This window comes from Cnephaeus nilssonii (genome assembly GCF_951640355.1).
Source record: "Cnephaeus nilssonii genome assembly, chromosome: 5".
In the NCBI taxonomy this organism is placed as follows: domain Eukaryota; kingdom Metazoa; phylum Chordata; class Mammalia; order Chiroptera; family Vespertilionidae; genus Cnephaeus; species Cnephaeus nilssonii.
In genome coordinates, this window is record NC_137076.1 from 40469348 (window position 1) to 40490362 (window position 21015).

A 21015-nucleotide genomic window follows, 5' to 3' on the forward strand; every position below is an offset into this window, starting at 1 on the left:
GTCCCCCACTGGAGATCGAGCCCACAACCCAGGCATGTGCCCTTGACCGGAATCGAACCTGGGACCTTTCAGTTCACAGGCCGATGTTCTATCCACTGAGCCAAACCCGTTAGGGCCAAAATTACTTTTTAAAAATGTGGCATCCCACACAGCTGGTGTGGCTTAGTGGTTGAGCCTTCACCTATGAACCAGGAGATCAGTGGGGGGGGGGGGGGGGTGTGTGTGCAGGAGGCAACTGATAATGATTCTCTCTCATCATTGATGTCTCTCTCCCTTCCTCTCTGAAATCAGTAAAAAAAAAATTCTTTTAATGTGTTATTTTTAAATAAATAAAAGCCTTCAGGTTAAAAAATTATTTTTGCAGTGTCTTATGTCTGGGACAAATTTATGGTATGCTTTATTTCAAATCAACTTCTGCCATACTACTTCAAACTACACACTCCTGTTTTTCCTTTTTTTTTTTTTTTTTAGTATTATTTTCTTTGTCAGAATTTCAAGAACCAGGGTCTCTACTGGACACGTAGAAAAATAGAAAACTATACTACGAAGAGGCAACTATGACAAAGAAGTATACTCGTAAAGGGGCTCCTTGGACTTGAGGTAATGCAGAGTTCACCCTGGGCAGTGTAGCCCACAACAGAAAGGAACTGGTGTCCCCACATTTTGAGGTCTGTGTTCCCCTCCCGAGCTGGGGCTGACGCCTGCTCTACTAGCTGGCCCGGTCCTGGAACCCGAAGCAACCACTCGCTACCTTCCACACCGTGTTGCCTCGTGAGGCCTGGGCAGTCAGAAGGAAGTTCTGGTTGAAGTCCCGTTGTTTGTTGCCTTCAAACTTCACTGTTCCCCAGATCACAACGAGGACTGTGGTCTGGCTTGGGGTGGCTTCCTTATGTACAGGCTGGCAGCCAAGCACATTGATCTGGAACTCGCTGGAAGGCAACACTTCAAAAAACTCACTCAAGGACTCTTGTCCTGAAATGGCGTTTCCATTCCACACCAGGGTGGCGGTGCCCGTGTAGAGGCGGGGCAGCAGCCGCCTCCGCTGATCCATGGTGGTGCAGCAGACGTTGACAAACTCCTCGGCAGCCCTGCAGGCTGGATCCACGTAGGTCTTGAAGTCTATCGATGCCATCTCTGGCTCTCCTGGAGGAGGCCTCCACCCAGGTGCTTCCTGCACCTGAGGGAGCCGGGGCTGCGCCGGCGAGGGCCGGGGTCAGCGTGGGCGGCGGCGGCGGCAGCCCTCCCCCGGCGCCCCCCTCGCGGACCACAGCTCCTCGGAGAACCGGGCCCCAGAGGTCGCGGGGCGAGCCTGCGGAGGGAGCCCAGAAGGAGGCCCTCTTTTTCCTTTTCAACTTTCCTGCTCCCTTAACCAGTCCCGCCTGCAGGGCCCTGGCCCCGCCTCTCCCTGGCCCCGCCTCTCCCTGGCCCCGCCTCTCCCTGGCCCCGCCTCTCCCTGGCCCCGCCTCTCCCTGGCCCCGCCTCTCCCTGGCCCCGCCTCTCCCTGGCCCCGCCTCTCCCTGGCCCCGCCCCGAGCCAGCCCCGGCCCCGCCCCTCCGCGCCCCTCCGCGCCCCTCCGAGCCGCTCTTTCCCAGCCACCTCCACTGCGCGCTTGCTTCAGCGCGGTGACGTCACACGCCAGCGCCAGTGACGCGCCGACCGCTCCCCCTTCTGCACTCGCTCCGGGGTGTAAGGGGTGGTAGCCTGCAGTCTTCAGCCCGGGGTCCCTAGCAACTTCCCTGCATAGCCCGGGATCTAGCGCGGGCGTTGCGAGGCCGGAGGGCGTGGCAGGCAGGTAGCCTCCCAGTCCCGAAGGCCGCCCGTCCCCACCCCGCTGCGGCCCCCCGGCCGCCGCCTCTGAAGTTGGAGAGGCAGTCCCCGCGGCACTCCCCCGGCTGCCGCCCCGCCGTTTCCAAGGGGCTCAGAAACCAGTTTGTTGCGTCCGGGTAGTGTGTACCTGTCTCACAGGGCGTGGCCCGAGTTGGGACCGAGTCCAACTGGAGCGGTCAGGCAAAGGCTGTTGTCAGGTGTGGGAGTCTCAGTGCCCCCCCCCGCCCCCCCTTCATAGTGGGCTGCCGGCTGCTGGTTAGAGACTTGGTTTCTCTTTCAGGATGTCATTTTCGAAATGCGGGATGATGCCTCTGCCTCGTTAAGTCCCATAGGAAGATTGCTACACCTAGACTTTTGCTAATAGATCATCACCGTTATCCCTACTAACGTCCTGTGTCGTTGAGGTGAGTTTTACTTGGGGGAAGCAAGGAGTGGTATGCAAAAATGGCAAAATCGGGTTGGGAACGAGGAGACCTTGCGTAGACTTGCTTATGTAGAGATTGCATGGATACCATAAGTGCGCGGAAAAATAATAACCCTCATCTCACTAGAATGTTAATTCTCTAAGGAGCAAGATGTATTGCAAAGCAGTCATTGGACATGGTTTAAGCAAAAATCTATTAAAGTCATAGAAATCTTGGTATGGATAAGCAGTCATTTACAGGCTTACATGTTGTTTCCAATCTTAAGTTACACGTAAGTTTAATTAGAAAATGAGGAGCAACTGGTTGGCCTGTAATTTTATATTTCAGTTCCCATAATTTTGAAACAATTTCTATATGTAAGGCATTAAAAGTTCTACTTTCAGAGTTCATGACTCATTTCTTATAAATATACAGGCCTAATTTTTATTCTCTAAGATCAAGAAGCAGAAAAATTATTGCCATTCTAAGTTACATCAGAGATATTTATGAAGGATTAAAAGTAATATCCAATATAAACTAATAATAGCCTTTTCTTATGATGCAGCAGTATTGTCGAGATGATGGAGGGAAGCCAGATATGGAGAGAAGTAGTCCTTTGTTTTTAGTTTAGATTTATCTGGTGTGAGAAGATCCACAGATCTTCATTTAAAATTGCCCATTGTTCTGGGTGAAAGGTAAGGAGCCTGTTTTGTGGGAAAACAGGTTTTTTGCACAGTAAAAGTCACCATTAGTTTAGTAAGGTTTATGGAACTTGGCCACAGGAGTTCTTTTGAGGTCATTTTAATAATACATTGACATTGAATTCCAAGTAAATTTTACTCTAATCTACCTCCTAAGTCATGATCATGACCCCATTTTATGAATGTAAATTATTTACATGTTGATAGTTTCCACTAGAGAAGCCATTAGTTGTTGCCTGAATAGACTTACAGAGAAGAAAATTATTATTATTTTTTTTTTTTTGCGGGGGGGAAGTCTAGTAGGAATCTTATTTTTGCTTTCTGCTTTTTTGAGTAACGAAAAATAAGTCAGGAACTTTCCTTACAGAGAAGATAAACTGACCCTCTCCCATAATCCCAAATGGTAGTTATTATTTTTGGAGAATTATATATATGGATTGTAGCTGCGGACAGCACCATAAGGAATCTATTGACATTCCTTTACCAATGTTTCCCTTTAGGACATCCTGTCCATCATAAAGCTGAAGTGACTTAATGTTTGAGATGGGTGGGGCTAAAGTTTTTCATTCATATACTCTGACATTTTTCATATTTCGTGCAAATAACTATTATGTCAAACATTGCTTATTTATGGCTTAAATAAATTTTTAGTAAAATGTGAGAAAAAAATGTCTAATTTGACTAGAGGCAAGATATTTTTGGGGGGAAGGGGAGAGAGCATGGATGTCAGGATTAGAAGTTTGGAAATGGAGAACTGTTCAAGGATTTTAACTAGAAATACTGATTTAGGTAACATTCTTCCTATTTTCTATCAGTAGTTATTATTCTTCAATTTAATGTATTATTTTGAATAGATAATACATTTATATAGTTTAAAAAATCTTCTCAACGACTCAGTTTCTTCCCTGAAGGCAGCCAATATTACCAGTTTATTTTGTATCTCTTCAGAGATATTACTTAACCTATGCAAGCAATTATGTATGTGTGTATACATGTAAGGGTTATATATATATATTTATACACATACTATATATATAAATAAATGTAAGTAGAAACACACACATGTATATTTCCTTTTAATACACAAAGGGGAGTATGAACTATTTATTATTCTGGTACTTAGAAATTGTATCTATATAAATGTTGCTTCTTTCTCTTTGACTTGTTGATGGATATTTAAGTTTTGCCATTTCAAACAGTGCTGCAGAGGATAACTTTGTACATGTCTCATTTTCATACATTTGAAAATGTTTATAGGGTAAATTCCTATAAATGGAATTTCTGGGTCAAAATGACTGAACATTTATAATTTTGGTAGATATTGCCAAATTAATATTCCTTAGTATTTGTACCAGTTTGTATTCTCACCACATTCTGTTTTCTTATATCCCTCTTCAACACAGTACAGTAAAAATCTTTCTGAATTTGGCCATTGTGATAGCTAAAAAACATTATCTCTTAGACTTCTTTTATCATGGTAAAATATACATAATAAAACTTACCTCTTGTACTTTTACATTGTATTTTTCATGTGTGATTATATGCCTTTGCACATTGTAACATCAATTATATTCCTTTTTGTTGTTAACTTTAACTTCATATTCTTTGTCCATTTTACTGTTGTTTTCTTTCTATGAACATGTAGAAGCTTTTTATTTATTAGACAAAAGAACCCTTGGTGATCTGATCTAAATTATATAAATATATTTTATTTTTGTCATTTGAATTTTTATTTATACTAGTTTTTGCTGTGCAAGATTTTTATATAGTACTATTAATCCCTTAAGGCTTTTGGAGTTTGTGTCATACTAAGCTATTCTACTCTAAGATCATAAAAATCATCCTCTCATGTTCTACTTTATTACTATTATCTTTTTAGTGTTTACATTTAAGTATTTTATCATCTGGAATTTAAGTTGGTAGAAAGTGAATAAAACGAATAATGGATTTAACTTTTTTTCCATGTTGCTACATAATTGTCTAAATACTATTTGTTTTAAAATTCATTTTTTTCCCTACCTGTTTGAAATGTCTCCTTGGTCATCCACCAAGTTAAAACTTTAATATATACTTATGGACTTTCTGTGATTTGCCAATTCATAATTATAGCTTTACTAGTAGCCCTGCGTACTGCGCGAATATCTTGCTGCCACTAGCCTCAGCTGGCCACCCTCCCACCACCACTGGTAGCTCTCGGCTGCTCATAACTCGATGCCCCGCCCTCCTGTAGCTCTCCACCACCTGTAAATGGGTCGTGATGATGTTATGGTGTAACGGATAATTAGCATGTTCCTCTCTTATTATCCTATCTAATAAAGAGGGAATATGCTAATTGACTGTCACACCCTCAAAGATGGCGGCGCCCAGTCCCCTCAGCCCTGCTGGGGCAGCAGGCACGTGGCACAGCCGGGCCCTCTCCCAGGTGGGTCTGGCCGCTCTGCATGCCTGCCTCCAGAGTCCCCCAGTCCCCTCAGTCCCCCAGCCACCCAGGGCCGGCCCGAGGCGCAGGCAAGTCTTGGATGGCAGCTGCCAAGCCGCCCAGAGCCGGCCCAAGGTGCAGGCAAGCCTCAGATGGCGGCTGCCCAGCCGCCCAGGGTCACCCAAGGCTCAGGTAACCAGGGCTGGCTGAGGCTTGCGCTGCCGGCAGTGGCAGCAGCAGAGGTGTGATGGGGGCATCGCCTTCCCCTGATCGCCGGGTCACCTCCTGCCCCTGAGGGCTCCCGGACTGTGAGATGGGGGAGGCCAGGCTGAGGGATCCCCCCTCCAGTGCATGAATTTTCATGCACCGGGTCTCTAGTACAGGATAATGTGTCTTTACATCTAGTAGAACAAACCTTCCTTCATTGGTCTTTTTTCCCCCCTGTAATTCTCTGGCTATTCTTGCTTTTTTCACATTAACTTTAAAATCAGCTTGTCTAATCTCTCACCCCCAAAGCTTTTGTTTTTTTAAGACAGCATTAAATTTAGAGATTTAAGAATTTAAATCTTTCTGATATTGAATCTTCCTATTCCATTCATCTTCTTTCTTTCTCCCTCCCTCCCTTCCTTCTTCCTTCCTTCCTTCCTTCCTTCCTTCCTTCCTTCCTTCCTTCCTTCCTTCCTTCCTTCCTTCCTTCCTTCCTTCCTTCCTTTCTCTCTTTCTCTTTCTTTCTCTCTTTCATGTTTGTTTTTTCCTTACTTTTTCTTTCTGTTCTTTTGATGATTTTTTTTTATTGGTTCATTTTCCAGGTTACTAATCCTATCTGCTGTTGGTTCTTAATTTCAGATATGTTAGTTCTAGAATATTCATTTGATTTAAAAAAATACATTTCAGTTCTTTGTTGAAACTCCCCCATCTTTAAAATCTTCTTTAAAAAAATTCTCCATCTTAAAAAAATAACTTTGTTCATATTTCTCTCTTATTTTCTTGAACATATTAATCTTGGTTATTAAAATCCCCTACTGATAACTCCATCCATTTGAGTCATTTTCGAGTCTATTGTGTGTGTTCTTTCGTTTTGGTTGTTTGTCTCTCTGCTTTTTTTTTAAGCATGCCTCATAATTACTGACTGGATGCTAGAACTTGTGAATGAAACATCTTAGCGTTTCTGGAACATTTATCCTCCAAAAATTGTTGTTTTGTTCTGGCAAGCTGATGGGAGTATCAGCTGATAACCTTGATCCTGTTGAGGATTGGTTTTAGTTTTGTTAGGACTAGCCTGTTTTATTCTTGCCCTGTGTGTGCACAATTTAGGAATGGGCTAACTGACAAGAAAGGAATTTATATGCAGATTTTTATTTATTTTTAAAATACATTTTTATTGATTTCAGAAAGGAAGGGGGAGGGAGAGAGAGAGAAACATCAATGATAAGAGAGAACCATTGATGGGCTGCCTCCTGCACGTCCCCTACTGGGGATCGAGCCCACAATCTGGGCATGTGCCCTTGACCAGAATTGAACCCGGGACCCTTCAGTCCGCATGCTGATGCTCTATCCACTGAGCCAAACCAGCTAGGGCTATGCAGATTTTTAGACTGTAGAGCTACTCAGTTTTTTTCCCCTCCTCTCCAGGATTTTGGCAGCCCTAAACCACTCTCCTCAGCCCATTAAGACTGCAGCTTTCTACTTAAGCTCCATTCTGCTTGCCACAATTTGGAAAATGACTTCAGGAAAAAGGCTGAGGTAAATATGGAACTCACTAGTATATTCCTACCTTTTCAATGATTATAGCCCCTCAACTTCTATCTGTTGTTTTATATATTTTACTCAGCGTTTATGATTGTTTGGGGAGGTCTGTTACGAGTTTCACCATCATGGTTGGAACAGTGTCTCACCATTTCCTAAGTAGACTTTCATTTAATCTCCCAGATTGTACAGGTATACCTCGGAGATACTGTGGGTTTGATTCCAGACCCCTGCAATAAAGAGTTATAATTTTTTTTTTCCTGATAGTGGGTCTTGCCTTCATTTTGTAAAAAAGGCAACATCTATGAAGCACAATAAAATGAGGTGTGCTTGTATATGGCATTTCCATTCTCAGCTCTGTCAGGATCCCCAATCTAGAGAAGTCTCTAGTCCTCTACCGAGCTGAGAGAGGGGTAATCTCTTGATTGGGAGAGGAGGACCAGGCAAACTGTGTGTCTGACTGCTTCTGACACAGTCACCCAATCTTGTTTTAGTCCTAATATTATCCTCACTCTCAGAGGCACCGGGTGCTTCCAATTATTGAGCTAGTCTGTAGTGGGAATTGAGTTATTTCCCACTACAGACTAGCTCAATAATTGGGAGACTAAAGAAAGCTGGCTTGGGATACAGCTTTCTTTAGTCTCCCAAGCCAGTTGCTGTTTGTTTTTGTGTTTGTCAGCTTCCAGAATTTTGCTGCGATTGCTTTCTTTCCTCCGCTGCCTTTCTTATCCCTTCAAAGTTTTGTTAGGTTTGAGGAAGCAGTAGAGGTAAATATGTATGTTCATTTGATATGTGTAACTATAAATTGTAGTTTACTTTTTGACTTTTTAAAGATTTAGGCTAAAATAATGACTCTCGTGGCTTCTTTTCATTTTTTTGAAGAAAAGACTTGGCTATATCTTTCTGTTATTTCTACTCTTTGTGGCTAATAGTACAGTTCTCAACAGTGTTGCAGTTTCCTGTTTTCTGACCCACTTGGCTCTTTTATTTTCTTCTCCTTGAGTCTCAGATTATTATAGTTGTAGGGCCCTTAAGAAACATTATGTTGAACTGATCAGTGTTTTTAGATGAAGTATCCAAGGCTCAGAGAAGTCAGGTGGTTTGCTTTTGTTCACGTAGCTTATATTTTCCAAATCCTTTGCTTTGTTTGTTGTATCACATAACTCTTTGCTTTTATGCTTTGAATATCTTCAATATCAGGCATGTTTTATGGAGATTGAATTGATATAATTGTAAGAGACCTTAAGAATACTATCAAATTGGTATTGTGGTTTTTATTTGATGTTGGAAGCTGAAGCTTAGAAAGGGCTTGATCCCTAGTGGGAAGGAGGCAGCAATCAATGTTTCTCATCCATGTTTCTCTCTCTCTCACCCTCTCCCTTTCTCTCAAACAAACAAACATTTTAAAAAAAAGAAAAGGGAAAACATTTATTTGTAATCTGAGTTTATTACAATAATGAAATTAGGACAGATTTTTATGTTCCTTCAGTTACATGTTATGATGATTTTGGAAATGTAAGCCTATGGTACATTTTGTTAACTTTTCTTTCATTTGGTTTGAAAGTCTTCTAGGGTTGTAATTCAGCTGAGAAGTCTTGCAACTAGGAAATAAATAGCTTGGTTAAATATCCAGTGAGACAGTGAAAGAAATCTATCATGTTTTCCCTTTTACTTCCTCTAGTGTACTACGCTAGTCTAATGTGGACTCTGCAGAAAAGGAGGGCTGTCAGTTGCTCTGAAACTTGTTGACCACAAGTCTTTGATTGTTTATAAAGGTGTCTGCATTTGACATTATTTGATGGCAATTAGAGTCATCCTTCTTCTCTACTAGGGGCAGATTCTATTCTACTTGACTGAGTTGTCAAAACCACAATATTCACTCAGTAATGCGGTAGGCAGCAGAATGCAATATTAGAGATTCTTAGAGCTTCCATCTTGTTAGTGTGGTCCCTTGAAAGGAATTGGCAACTAAATTTTGAGGCAGGGCCAAACTTACTAATTTTATTTTATTTTATTTTTTTCTTGGCACAAGTTACAAAATAATCATGGCTGTAAAATAATCTCATTATGTGGTTATTACTTAATGCAATTTGACTTATGAAATTTAGTTTTCTAAGATGAGTTTATCTTGATATTTTTTTCTAAATAGCATAGTAATATGATATACTTTCATGTCCTGGAGAAATCATTAAATTCTGGCTGGTGCCCAGATAACTATGCCATTTGATCAAAGTTGTCTTGAAAGTGTTTGAAATGACTCTCCTACTTTAATTCACTGATAATGCTGTAGTGCTTTTATAATAGTTATTTTCCTGTTTCTCTTAAAGTTGCTAAAAGGCTTGTAATTTCTTCCAGAAATTTTGAAATGGAAAATGGTTATAATGTTTTCTAAGATAGAAGAAAGCTCTTTCCTACAAAATTTTATAGGGAATTGATTTTTACCACAGGCTGAGTTCTGGCCTTTAGTCTTATAGACCTAGAATATGAATTTTGTCATTTAAGGAAATTGGATAATTTCTTAGAGGCAAAATAAAACATTTTAGTATTGATAAAATGAAGTGAGAACATGGATTTGTTCATTTACAATGAGAAATATGGTAAACTGTCACAGAAATTTTAATATAGTCTTCATGACATGCTCATTTTCTCAGACATAGAAAGCCTGCTTGCAGTGCATAGAAAAGAGCAAGTTAGGTGAATTAAATATTTATTAGTTTTAGGTTAACATAGTGAATTCATGTATCTCCACAATAATGGTGATCTTGCTAATAAGCAGCACTAATGATTGCTTTTTCGACTTTTTCTCTCCACCTGTCCTTCCCTTTCCTCCCCTCTCAATTTTTAAAAAAAATTTCAATTTTTAAAATTTTTGTTAATCCTCACACAAGGGTATTTTTTCCATTGATTTTTAGAGAGAGTGGGAAGGAGGAGGGGGGCAGAGAGAGAGAGAAAGGGAGAAAGAGAAACATCGATGTGAGAGACACATCAATCAGTTGCCTCCCACACGTGTCCTAACTGGGACATGCCCTTGACCAGAAATTGAATCCATGACCCTTCACTGTGCAAGTCAACCCTCTAACCACTGAGCAACAGCCGCCAGGACGCTTTCACTTTTTTAAAGATTTCACTACCTAGGATATTTGGCTTCTGTCCCCACCAGTCTCCTGAAATTACTATTGCTAAAGCTTCTAATGATCTTAATCAAATATCTGGGTATGGTAAGAATCTAATTATACCAAAGGCAGAAATATAAAGAAAAGATTGATACATTTGTTGATATTGTTAACAGAGGGGAGAGGACCTTGTCTCTCCCATTTGCTTGTGGGTATGGATTTCTTGTGATACCCGGAGAAAAATAATTTCCTGAGACTTGCACAGGAGGATGCAATATGGTAGAAAGCTTTCTGTGGAATTAAATTCCTGAATTTCCAAAATCCCATTTCGTTTTGCCCCGCCATAAAAGAAGTGTAGCTAGGGCTTCTTAGAGCTAAAATCAGAGCCAGTGTCCAGAGTTGCCTTTCCATGTCTGCACAGTCCAATCCAGCATCAGGCTAGCTTAATTTGTGTTTCCCTGCTTCAGTCCATCAGTCCATTGCATGTAGAGTCTGCAGGGCCACATGGCTACGGGGGAAACATGGGTAGGAGCAAAACAAGAGAGCCCCATGATTCTAGAGGAGCCAAGAGTGGGGAGCAAGAAGAGAGAGAATTCCTTTGTTTACTAAACTTTAGGGGATTATGTATTCCCAAATTTTCACAGGCTTACAGTGTCCACACCCATTCAGGCCAACCACCTCTGTTCCAAGGTTGACTGACAGGCAAGTACCTTCCCTCTGTCACTCAACTTTACTGGGCATGCATCTCTCTTCCCTTTGTTGGACCTCTTCTCCCAGCGTTTTGCAGGGAATAGCCCTGTGGTTCCCTGGGGAGTGCAAGTTGCAGTTTCCTGGTGAAGTTGCCCAAATGACAAGCCTGTAATGTCTGGCCTTCTCTTTCCTCCTTTTCTATCCCATATAATAAAAGCCTAATATGCAAATTGTCCCTTCGGGCGGTCGTTTTGAGCGAGAGTTTGACCGGGAGACCAGGAATTCGACCGCTCGCTATGACATGTGCTGACCACCAGGGGGCGGCATGGAACATGGTGGGCATCAGTGACGTGGCACTGGCAGCGGCGGTGGATTAGGCGCTGCCGGCCCCGATGAGCCCCGACGAGAGTGGGACTGTGGCGGGATGGTGGAGCAGGTGAGGGGCCGGTGCCAGGCCAAGGCGGATGCCAGGCAGGGCTGCGAAGCTGCGAGGCTGGGGGTGCGAGCTGGGGCCCGATCCCCTCAGGCCACCCTGAGGGACCTGACCCATGCATGAATTTGTGCACTGGGCCTCTAGTTATTAATAAGTAGCTAAGTACAAGAGTGTCAATATCAAAATAAACTTTTATCCTATATAATAAAGAGGTAATATGCAAATTGACCCTCACACCCTCACACAAGATGGCTGCTCCATGTGGTTAAAGATGGCTGCCACAAGATGCTGGCAGGGGTGGGTAGTGGGCAATCAGGCAAGCAGGGGAGGGCAGTTAGGGGTGACTGGGCCAGCAGGGAGGGCAGTTGGGGGCAACCAGGACTGCAGGGGAGGGCAATTGGGGGCAACCATGTCTTCAGGGGAGGGCAGTTGGGAAAGACCAGGCCTGCAGGGGAGAGCAGTTGGGGGAGAACAGGCCGGCAGGGGAAGGCAGTTAGGGGTGACCAGGCAAGCAGGGGAGGGCACTTGGGGGCGATCAGGCTGTTAGGGGAGGGCAGTTGGGGGCATTCGGGCTGGCAGGGGAGCAGTTAGGCGTCAATTAGGCTGGCAGGGGAGTGGTTAGGGGGTGATCAGGCTAGGAGGCAGGCGAGCAGTTGTGAGCCAGCAGTCCTGTATTGTGAGAGGGATGTCCCAGACTGGAGAGGGTGCAGGTGCAGGCTGGGTTGAGGGACCCCCCCCCCCCACTCCCAGTGCACGAATTTCATGCACTGGGCCTCTGGTATTTAAATAAAATTGAAAAGTAAATAGCATGGGCCTGGCTGGTGTGGCTCAGTTGGTTGGAGTGTTGTCCCCTGTACCAGAAGGTCATGGGTTCGATTCCTGGTCAGGTCACATACCTAGGTTGCAGGTTCGATCCCCAGTCAGGAAGTGTGTGGGAGGCAACTAATCAATGTATCTCTCTTACATTAGTGATTCTCTCTTTCTCTTTCCCTCCTTCTCTAAGATCAATTAAGAAAAAAGAAAGAAAAGCTAATAGCATAAAAGGAAAAAGAATGTATGATAGAGAAGGGTTCACATCTTCATTAAAGAAGCTTTTAAAAATTAATTATTTATTTTTTATTTTTAACTGTTTATTGTTGAGAGTATTGCAAATGTCCCCCCCTTCTCCCCTCTTGCCCCCCTCCACCGGGGTCCAATCCTGCCCCAGGCTTTTGCTACCTTATTGTCTGCGTCCATGGGTAATGCATGTATGCATATAAATTCTTTGGTTAATCTCTTCCCACCCCTATCTCCATGCTTACCTCTGAGATTCCTCATTCTGTTCCATTTTTCCATGCCTATGTTTCTATTTTATTCATCAATTTATTTTGTTCATTAGATTTCCTTTTCATTTATTTTAGATTCAGTTGTTGATAGGTATGTATTTATTGCCATTTTATTGTTCACATTTTTTTTTATTGATTAAGGTATTACATATGTGTCCTTATCCTCATTGCCCCCCCCTCCACTCATGACCTCACCCCCCTGGTGTCTGTGTCCATTGTTTAGGCTTATATGCATGCATACAAGTCCTTTGGTTGATCTCTCCCCTTTACCCCCACCCTCCCCTACCTTTTCTCTGAGGTTTGACGGTCTGATCAATGCTTCTCTGTCTCTGGATCTGTTTTTGTTCATCAGTTTATGTTGTTCATTATATTCCATATATGAGTGAGATCATGGGATATTTATCTTTCTCTGACTGACTTATTTTGCTTAGCATAATGCTCTCCAGGTCCATCCATGCTGTTGCAAGTGGTAAGAATTCCTTCTTTTTTTACCGCAGCATAGTATTCCGTTGTGTAGATGTACCATAGTTTTTTAATCCACTCATCTGCTGATGGGCACTAAGGCCGTTTCCAAATCTTAGCTTTGGTAAATTGTGCTGCTATGAACAAAAGGGTGCATGTATCCTTTCTGTTTGGTGTTTCTAGTGTCTTGGGATATATTCCTAGAAGTGGGATCACTGGGTCAAATGGGAGTTCCATTTTTTAATTTTTTGAGGAAACTGCATACTGTTCTCCACAGTGGCTGCACCAGTCTGCATTCCCACCAGCAGTGTATGAGGGTTCCTTTTTCTCTGCATCCTCGCCAGCACTTGTTGTTTGTTGATTTGTTGGTGATTGCTGTTCGAACAGGTGTGAGATGGTACTGCATTGTTATTTTGATTTGCATCTCTTGGATGATTAGTGACTTGGAGTATGTTTTCATATGTCTCTTGGCCTTCCTTATGTCCTCTTTCGAAAAGTATCTATTTACATCCATTGCCCATTTTTTGATTCGGTTATCTTCCTTTTGTTAAGTTGTATGAGTTCCCTATAAATGTTGGAGATTAAACCCTTATCGGAGATAACATTGGCAAATATGTTCTCCCATGCAGTGGGCTTTCTTGTTGTTTTGTTGGTTTCTTTTGCTGTGCAGAAGCTTTTTATTTTGATGTAGTCCCATTTGTTTATTTTCTCTTTAGTTTCTACTGCATTAGGAGCTGTATCGGTGAAGATATTGCTTTGGCATATGTCTGAGATTTTGCTGCCTATGGATTCCTCTAATATTTTTATGGTTTCCCATCTTATGTTTAAGTCCTTTATCCATTTTGAGTTTATTTTTGTGTATGGTGTATTGTTCATATTTTGATCTCTTTTTTTCTTCTCCTCTGTTTCCCTTTAACATTTCATGTAATACTGGTTTGGTGGTGGTGAACTCCTTTAGCTTTTTCTAGTCTGTGAAGCTCTTTAACTGACCTTCAATTGTAAATGATAGCTTTGCTGGGTAGAGTAATCTTGATTGTGGGTCCTTGCTTTTCATCACTTTGAATATTTCTTGCCTCTCCATTCTGGCCTGCAAAGTTTCTGTTGAGAAATTAGCAGACAGTCGTATGGGCATTTCCTTGTAGGTAATTAACTGCTTTTCTCTTTCTGCTTTTAAGATTCTTTGTCTTTAATCTTTGGCATTTTCATTATGTTTCTTGTTGTGGGCCTCTTTGCATTCCTCTCTGCGCTTACTGGACTTGTAAGTCTATTTCTTTCACCAGATAAGGTAAATTTTCAGTCACTATTTTTTCAAATAGTGTGCTGCGCTAGCATAGCCAAGGGTTCAGCGAGCCTGAGGGAAGGCCGGCGAAGGATGAAGAAAAGACAGACAAAGAGAATAAGCTGGGTCTAGGTGGATCTTCTGTGCCTGGCTGAGACCACAGAACAGATCCACACTGCAAGCTGATGCTTTATTTTATAGTCAGAGGTAAATAAGGTAGTGGTCACTATAATTACAGTGTTCTTGTGAGTTTCACTTGTTTTGGCAGCACTTGCTGCACCTCCCACAGCCCATTAGCTACCCAGGAAGGATCTAGGGAGTGTCATAAGATCAAGCTTAATTATGCTAAGAGGGCTGTGCCTTCTAAGCTGGGACTTGTTTGCGGCTTTGCCAGCAGGTCAGTCCGAGGCTTAACCCTATAACCTCTCCCTACAAAATAGGGTTTCAATTTCTTGCTCCTGCTCTTCTATTTCTGGCACCCCCATGATGCGAATGTTGATATGCTTGAAGTTGTCCCAGAGACTCTTTACACTATCTTCATATTTTTAGATTATTTTTTCTGTTCTGATTGGGTGTTTTTTGCTTCCTCATATTTTAAATTGATTTGATTCTCGGTGTCCTCTACTCTACTGTTGATGCCCTGTAAATTATTCTTCGTTTCATTTAGTGTGTCCTTCATTTCTAACTGGTCCTTTTTAAAGTTATTGTTGTTCTCACTAAGATCCTTGAAGTTCTCATTAAGTTCCTTGAGCATCCTTATGATCATTGTTTTGAACTCTGTATCTGGTAGTTTGCTTGCTTCCATTTAATTTAGTTCTTTTTCTGGAGATTGCTTCTGTTCTTTCATTTGTGACATGTTTCTTTGTCTCTGTATTTTGGCTGTTTCACTGTGTTTGTTTCTATGTATTAGGTAGAGCTGCTATGTCTCCTAGAATTGGTAGAGTGGCCTTGTGTAGTTGGTATCCTGTAGGGCGCAGTGGCTCAGCCTCCCCAGTCACCTGAGCTGGGCATTCTAGGTGCCTCCCCTGTGTGGGCTGTGTGCACTGTCCTGTTGTAGTCGAGCGTTGATTGCTGTTGGCATCACTGGGAGGGATTGACGCCCAGGCCAATCGGCTGTTCGAACCAGCTGCGACTACAGTGGGAGAGCTGCTGTGCAGGCGATGCCCCCGTGGAGCAGGACTTGCTTCAGTGGGGCTGTGGTGCTCATTGAGTCTGCTCCTTGAGTGTGTTGCTCGTGGATATGGTAGGGTTGTAATCTGGCATGGTCTGAAGCTGTCCACTGGGTGCACTGACTCTGGGGCCTCTTGGGAGGTGCAAAGTCAGCTACTACCTGTGCCCTGCCTAAAGCCACCTGGCCTGAGCTACAGAGCAATCTGCAGATGGCTGCTACTTATGTTGGAGTTGGAGGTGTCCAGGAGAGGCCAAGCTGTGAACCAGGCAGGCTGCTGCTAGTGCTGGGCCTGGGACCACTTAGCAAGAGGTATGGAGCATGCTGAGTCCAGCTGCTGCTTGTTTGAGACATTTTAGGAAAGCCTGAAGCCTGAGCCAGGACAGGACATTCACATGGAAAAGCCACTGCAAACAGCTTGGGTGAGGCTACAAATTGGGTGGGACAGGGCTTCAGGGAGTCACCAGGGTGAGGAAAACTGTGGGCCAGGTTGATGGAGACTCAAAAATGGTGACTGCCGATATGCACTGTGGTGGGGAGGTGTCAGCAAAGGAACAATAACCTATACCAGCACTTTTGTCTGGGAGAAAGCTGCCCCCCAATCTTGCTCTAATGCCAAACAATTTAGTGCCTCCCCATATGTCCCTGAATCCTTTCTGCCACCCTATCCCTGGAACTCAGAGGGAGTAAGTCTGTGAGCCAGCTATTAAAAAGGAACTGCTTGTTATTCCAGCAGCCTTTGGGTCACTAAGCCACAATCGCTGCTGGTTTTTATAGCCCAAAGTTATGGAGACTTCTCTTCCAGGCACTGGAACCCAGGGCTGAGGGGTCTGGTACGGGGCTGGGAGCCCTTGTTCCTCACGGGAGGCCTCTGTGGCCAAAATATCCCACCCTATTAAAAAAAAATCCACTTGTGGGTGTTGGAACAGCCCGTTTTGCGCCTCCACCCCTCCTACTAGTCTCAATGTGACTTCTTTAATTCTCTAGTTGTAGGGCTTCCATTTAGCCAGATTTCAGGCAGTTATGAATGATAGTTGTTCTGTGGTTTAGTTGTAATTTTGATGTGGATGTGGGAGGATGCGAGTACCGTGTTTAACCTATGTCCCCACCTTGGCCCTCCCTCCTAATTTTAAAAAGACTATTCCAGAAAAAAATGGACAAAGAATGTGGATGAAGTGTTTCAAAGATCAGAAATACAAATGTTCAATAAACATGCGTGAAGTTTTCAAATTCACTTTTTCAAATTCACTGTTATGCAAAAGAAAAGGCACCATTTTCCCCATCAAATGTGATGAATGACAAGAACTGAAAGTGAGGCAGTGCTCCCTATGTGCCAGCACTGTTCTTAGTACCTGCCTGAAATTAATCCTCCCAACAACTCTGTAAGTACAGACTGCTTTTATCCACATTTTACAGATGAAAAAACTGAGGCACATGAAGATGAGTAGCTTGCCCAAGGTCACATAAGTAATAAGTGATAAAGCTAGGATTTACTAAAAACCTAGGTTCTCTGATTCCAGGGTTTCAGTGCTCTTTACTACCCTTAATTGCCTCTCAAAGATTTTAATGAATAATACCAGTGTTAAAAGAGTACCTAGGAGCAAGCACTTTTAATTTTTTTTAAAAATTGATTTCAGAGAGGAAGGGAAAGGGAGAGAGAGAGAAACATCAATGATGAAAGAGAATCATTTATCAGCTGCCTCCTGCATGCCCCCTACTGGGGATCGAGCCCACAACCTGGGCATGTGCCCTGACCGGGAACTGAACCATAACCACCTGGTTCGTAGGTCGATGCTCAACCACTGAGGCACGCTGGGCGGGCCAAGCACTTTTATGCATTGCTGGTTAGAACATACATTATTAGTCATTTCTGTGAGACAGTTAAGCAATATGTTTGAAAGCTTTAACATGTTCACATTCTTTGAACTAATAATTTATCCTAAGGGATTTTTGTAAGTAAGAAGTACATAAAAATGTATGCATGGAAATGTTATCTGAAGTTTTTTTTATAATAGCAAACACTGTAAATAATTTAAATGTATACTAGGGGATTAAATAACTTTGGGAAACAGTCTTATTGGAGATAATAAAGTAGTGCTAGTAATTCATATAAGAAAAAGTTTGTTTCCCTCACCTTATATGTTAAGTATATACAGTATTTAACTTTACAAAGCCTTCTTATAAAATTGAAATGTCGCCCAGCTGGTGTGTCTCAGTGGTTGAGTGTTGACCTATGAACCAGGAAATCTGGTTTGATTCCTGATAAGGGCACATGCCTGGGTTGCAGGCTCAATCCCCAGTAGGGGACGTGCAGGAGACAGCCGATCAATGATTCTCTCTTATCATTGAGGTTTCTATTTCTCTCTCCCTCTCCCTTCTCTGAAATCAGTAAAAATATATTTATAAAAAAATAATAAAATTGAAATGTCTCTGTTTTTCTCTTTCTAGCTATCACTACGTTGCATGAATAAAATTGAGATTAAGTTTATTTAACTTGCAGTAAATATTTAAAATATTTTTAAGTACATATATCACTAAGAAAGTATAATTTAAATTAAACATAATATTTATAGAACATGTGCTTATCTCTGTTAACAGTTATTTTTGTTTCTGTCTAGTCTGTCAGTTAAGATGCCTTAGAAAAATAACTATGGAGAAGTATGTTAGAGTACAGAAGATTGGAGAAGGTTCATTTGGAAAAGCCATTCTTGTTAAATCTACAGAAGATGGCAGACAATATGTTATCAAGGAAATTAACATCTCAAGAGTAAGTATATTTTTCATTTGGTTATTCAAGTAATATCTGGTTACAAAAGGGTTCATTGTTAGAGATTTTTAAAAAAGAAAATGGCAATGTGTAACCTAAAGTGGAAGACTGCCATAATCCCAGGGAGAGCCACTAATTGCAGAATAGTCTGTATATCCTTTCAGATTTTTTTATGGTATGTGTTTGTGTTTCTATGTCTCCTCTTCTATAACTAAATCTAGTTTGAACATCTCAAAATGTTTTTACTTGTCGATTCAACTCATTCTTTTTAGCTTCTGGCAATATTTTGTTGTTTGGACCGTGCTTCTTTGTTAACATTATTTTTTAACGACTTTCTTATTTATGGACTTTTAAATTGTGTAGTGATGTTTAATATAGTATTTTCTCTTTTCCTCCCATTTAAGATGTCCAATAAAGAAAGGGAAGAATCAAGGAGAGAAGTTGCAGTGTTGGCAAACATGAAGCATCCAAATATTGTCCAGTATAGAGAATCATTTGAAGGTCAGATACAGTTTTCAAGAGAGTTCCAAAAACTACTAAGCCATACAATGACATTTGGATACTTTCCTTATAAGGAATCTTTTTGTGAATATATTCATAGGAAGGAAAGTATATCATTTTTGCTTCAATATATATGCATATGAATATCAGCTTGATTCTAGGATAATGCACCACACTATCCCCGTGTAAGTTTAATACTGGCTCACTGTTACTATAATTTCTTAAAAAGAAGCAATGTTAGTAAGTGCAAGAATTTGGACAAAGCTAGAACAGTAGTTTACATCTTTTGGTTAAACTAAACTCCTTTGAATTGCTACCAGTATTGCTACTGAGAATATGTTCTGATCTTTAGAAAGTATTCTATTCATTGGTATTCTCTTGTATACCTGATTCTTATAATATTGAGGTATGTTGAAAAAGTGTTCTCAAGTTCTTAAAATGTCATAGCTGTATTGATGATTTGGAAATATGTTCCATTATATTTGTTAATGCAGGAACTAAAATAAGGATAAGCTTCTTTAAAGGCAGGTTAAAGTGGTTTATTGAAATCCTGTTGAAGTCATTCCCCTTATTATCATAAATCCCTATAAATTATAAAACAGGAATACAATCTAGGTTGAAAGTAGATGTTAGTTTAAATGACTGTTTTGGGTCACATCACATACCAGTTTCAGAGTCTGAATTAGAGCTAAAGTATTCTTGCTCTCAGATAAACATTGATATTGAAAATAGATGTGAAAAGTTTGGATAACATTGTTTGATATAGCCTGGCCAGGTGGCTCAGTTGGTTGAGCGCCATCCCATACACCAAAAAGTTTCAATTCCTGGTCAGGGCACATACCTGAGTTGCAGGTTGTATCCCCAGTTGGGGCATATACAAGAGGCAACCGATTAATATTTTTCTCTCTTTCTGTGTGTGTGTGTGTGTGTGTATGTGTGTGTCTCCTTTTTTCTCTCAAAAAATCAATAAATAAAAAAAATGTTTCATATAATATGAGAGTGGAGAGAAAACAATATTTTTGGGTATATAAATGTATAATTAGATTTAATATTAAATATTATATTAGACACTTTACTCTTTTATCTGTATCTCTAAAATTGATACATTCAAAAAATTTGATCTTATTGAAAAAGTGGGGGTTTGTATTGTATCATTATATATTTGAGTATGTGTTATACATTTTTATTTTCTCTACCTGTTACTTAAACATAAGGGTAGTGTCTTATATTTCTGTATCCCTAGCATCTGTGCAAAGTGCCTGGCACTCAGATGTGTGAATGATTGAAGGGATACAAAATAGATTAGTACTTCCCTCATGGAGAAAAGACTTTTCAGTTAACCTTATATTTTTAAGTAGTATTTATCCCCCAAATAAACAATGTTTAAGCTGCAGAAAACATTACAGAATGTTTGTACTAAAGCTCGGGCATTTTATTTCAGGATTCCTTCTCCATCCCTTTCTCAGTTCTTATTTAACCTCCTCTGTCTTCCTATCTCTGTTTCTGTCTTTTTCTCTCTCTCACACACACATACACATTTACCTTTTTTAAAAAAAATCTTTTGATGGTTTTATTTATTTATTTTTGATACATGCATATCGTACAAAATTCAGATGTTATATAGCACTAAAAAGTTTGCCTTCTATTCCTACCTTTCAGGTACCTATTTTCCTTTCCTGGAGTTAACCACTGTTCACCACTGTCTTGTTTTTTTTTCCCCCCAAAAGTACTCTATGCATTAGTAAGCATACATAGAAGAATAGCATACTGTACATAATTTTTTGCTTTTTGTTTTTATGCTACATAAATGTTAATAGCCTATACATATTTTTATAAATAGTGGATTATAGGGTTTTTTGCGTTGTGATTTCTCACATGTGTATTTGCATAATCTTTTCTTATCAATCATAAAATGTTATAACAGATTTTGAATTAGTTATATAGGTTCCCAATCCATGGCACATTAGAAGCAGTACTATATCAGAAGGGAATATCAGCACTACAAATAATAACACCACCACAAGATGCAAGAAATAAGTACTGTTGGAAATAAGGCCACAAGCACAGAGAGAAGTGAAAACTTAGAAACGTTCTTTGAGTTGCAATAGTTTCACTAGAAAGCAGTAGTTTAGTAAATGTTAGAAGCGCTATTGGCCTTTCTTCCTTACTTGGGAAGAATA

At 41.1% G+C, this 21015-nt stretch overlaps 2 protein-coding genes across 10 annotated transcripts in view; one reads left to right on the forward strand and one right to left on the reverse strand.

The window, feature by feature from the left end:
* LOC307099127 (NTF2-related export protein 1-like) lies at nucleotides 1-1368 on the reverse strand. The gene has a single exon (XM_079770316.1). It carries the CDS (start codon nucleotides 1130-1132, stop codon nucleotides 710-712), a length of 423 nt encoding a protein of 140 aa, XP_079626442.1. The 5' UTR covers nucleotides 1133-1368; the 3' UTR covers nucleotides 1-709.
* A 260-nt stretch (nucleotides 1369-1628) lies between these two features.
* The window catches only part of NEK1 (NIMA related kinase 1), a 152674-nt gene continuing 133287 nt past the window's right edge, over nucleotides 1629-21015 (forward strand). For 3 of the 9 annotated variants that reach the window (XM_079772091.1, XM_079772085.1, XM_079772090.1), the window contains exons 1-5: nucleotides 1630-2024; nucleotides 2108-2231; nucleotides 6984-7094; nucleotides 18186-18334; nucleotides 18739-18835. In XM_079772091.1, coding sequence (XP_079628217.1) covers nucleotides 18218-18334; nucleotides 18739-18835 — 214 coding nt within the window. In that variant the 5' untranslated portion in view covers nucleotides 1630-2024; nucleotides 2108-2231; nucleotides 6984-7094; nucleotides 18186-18217. Of the gene's footprint in view, nucleotides 2025-2107; nucleotides 2232-6983; nucleotides 7095-18185; nucleotides 18335-18738; nucleotides 18836-21015 lie in introns of all 9 variants that reach the window. The other 6 variants (XM_079772093.1, XM_079772092.1, XM_079772086.1 and 3 more) reach the window with 5 other exon arrangements.

Excerpts from the sequence above, each read along its gene's own strand:
- LOC307099127 (XM_079770316.1), bottom strand. The coding sequence starts at position 1,132 with ATGGCATCGATAGACTTCAAGACCTACGTGGATCCAGCCTGCAGGGCT.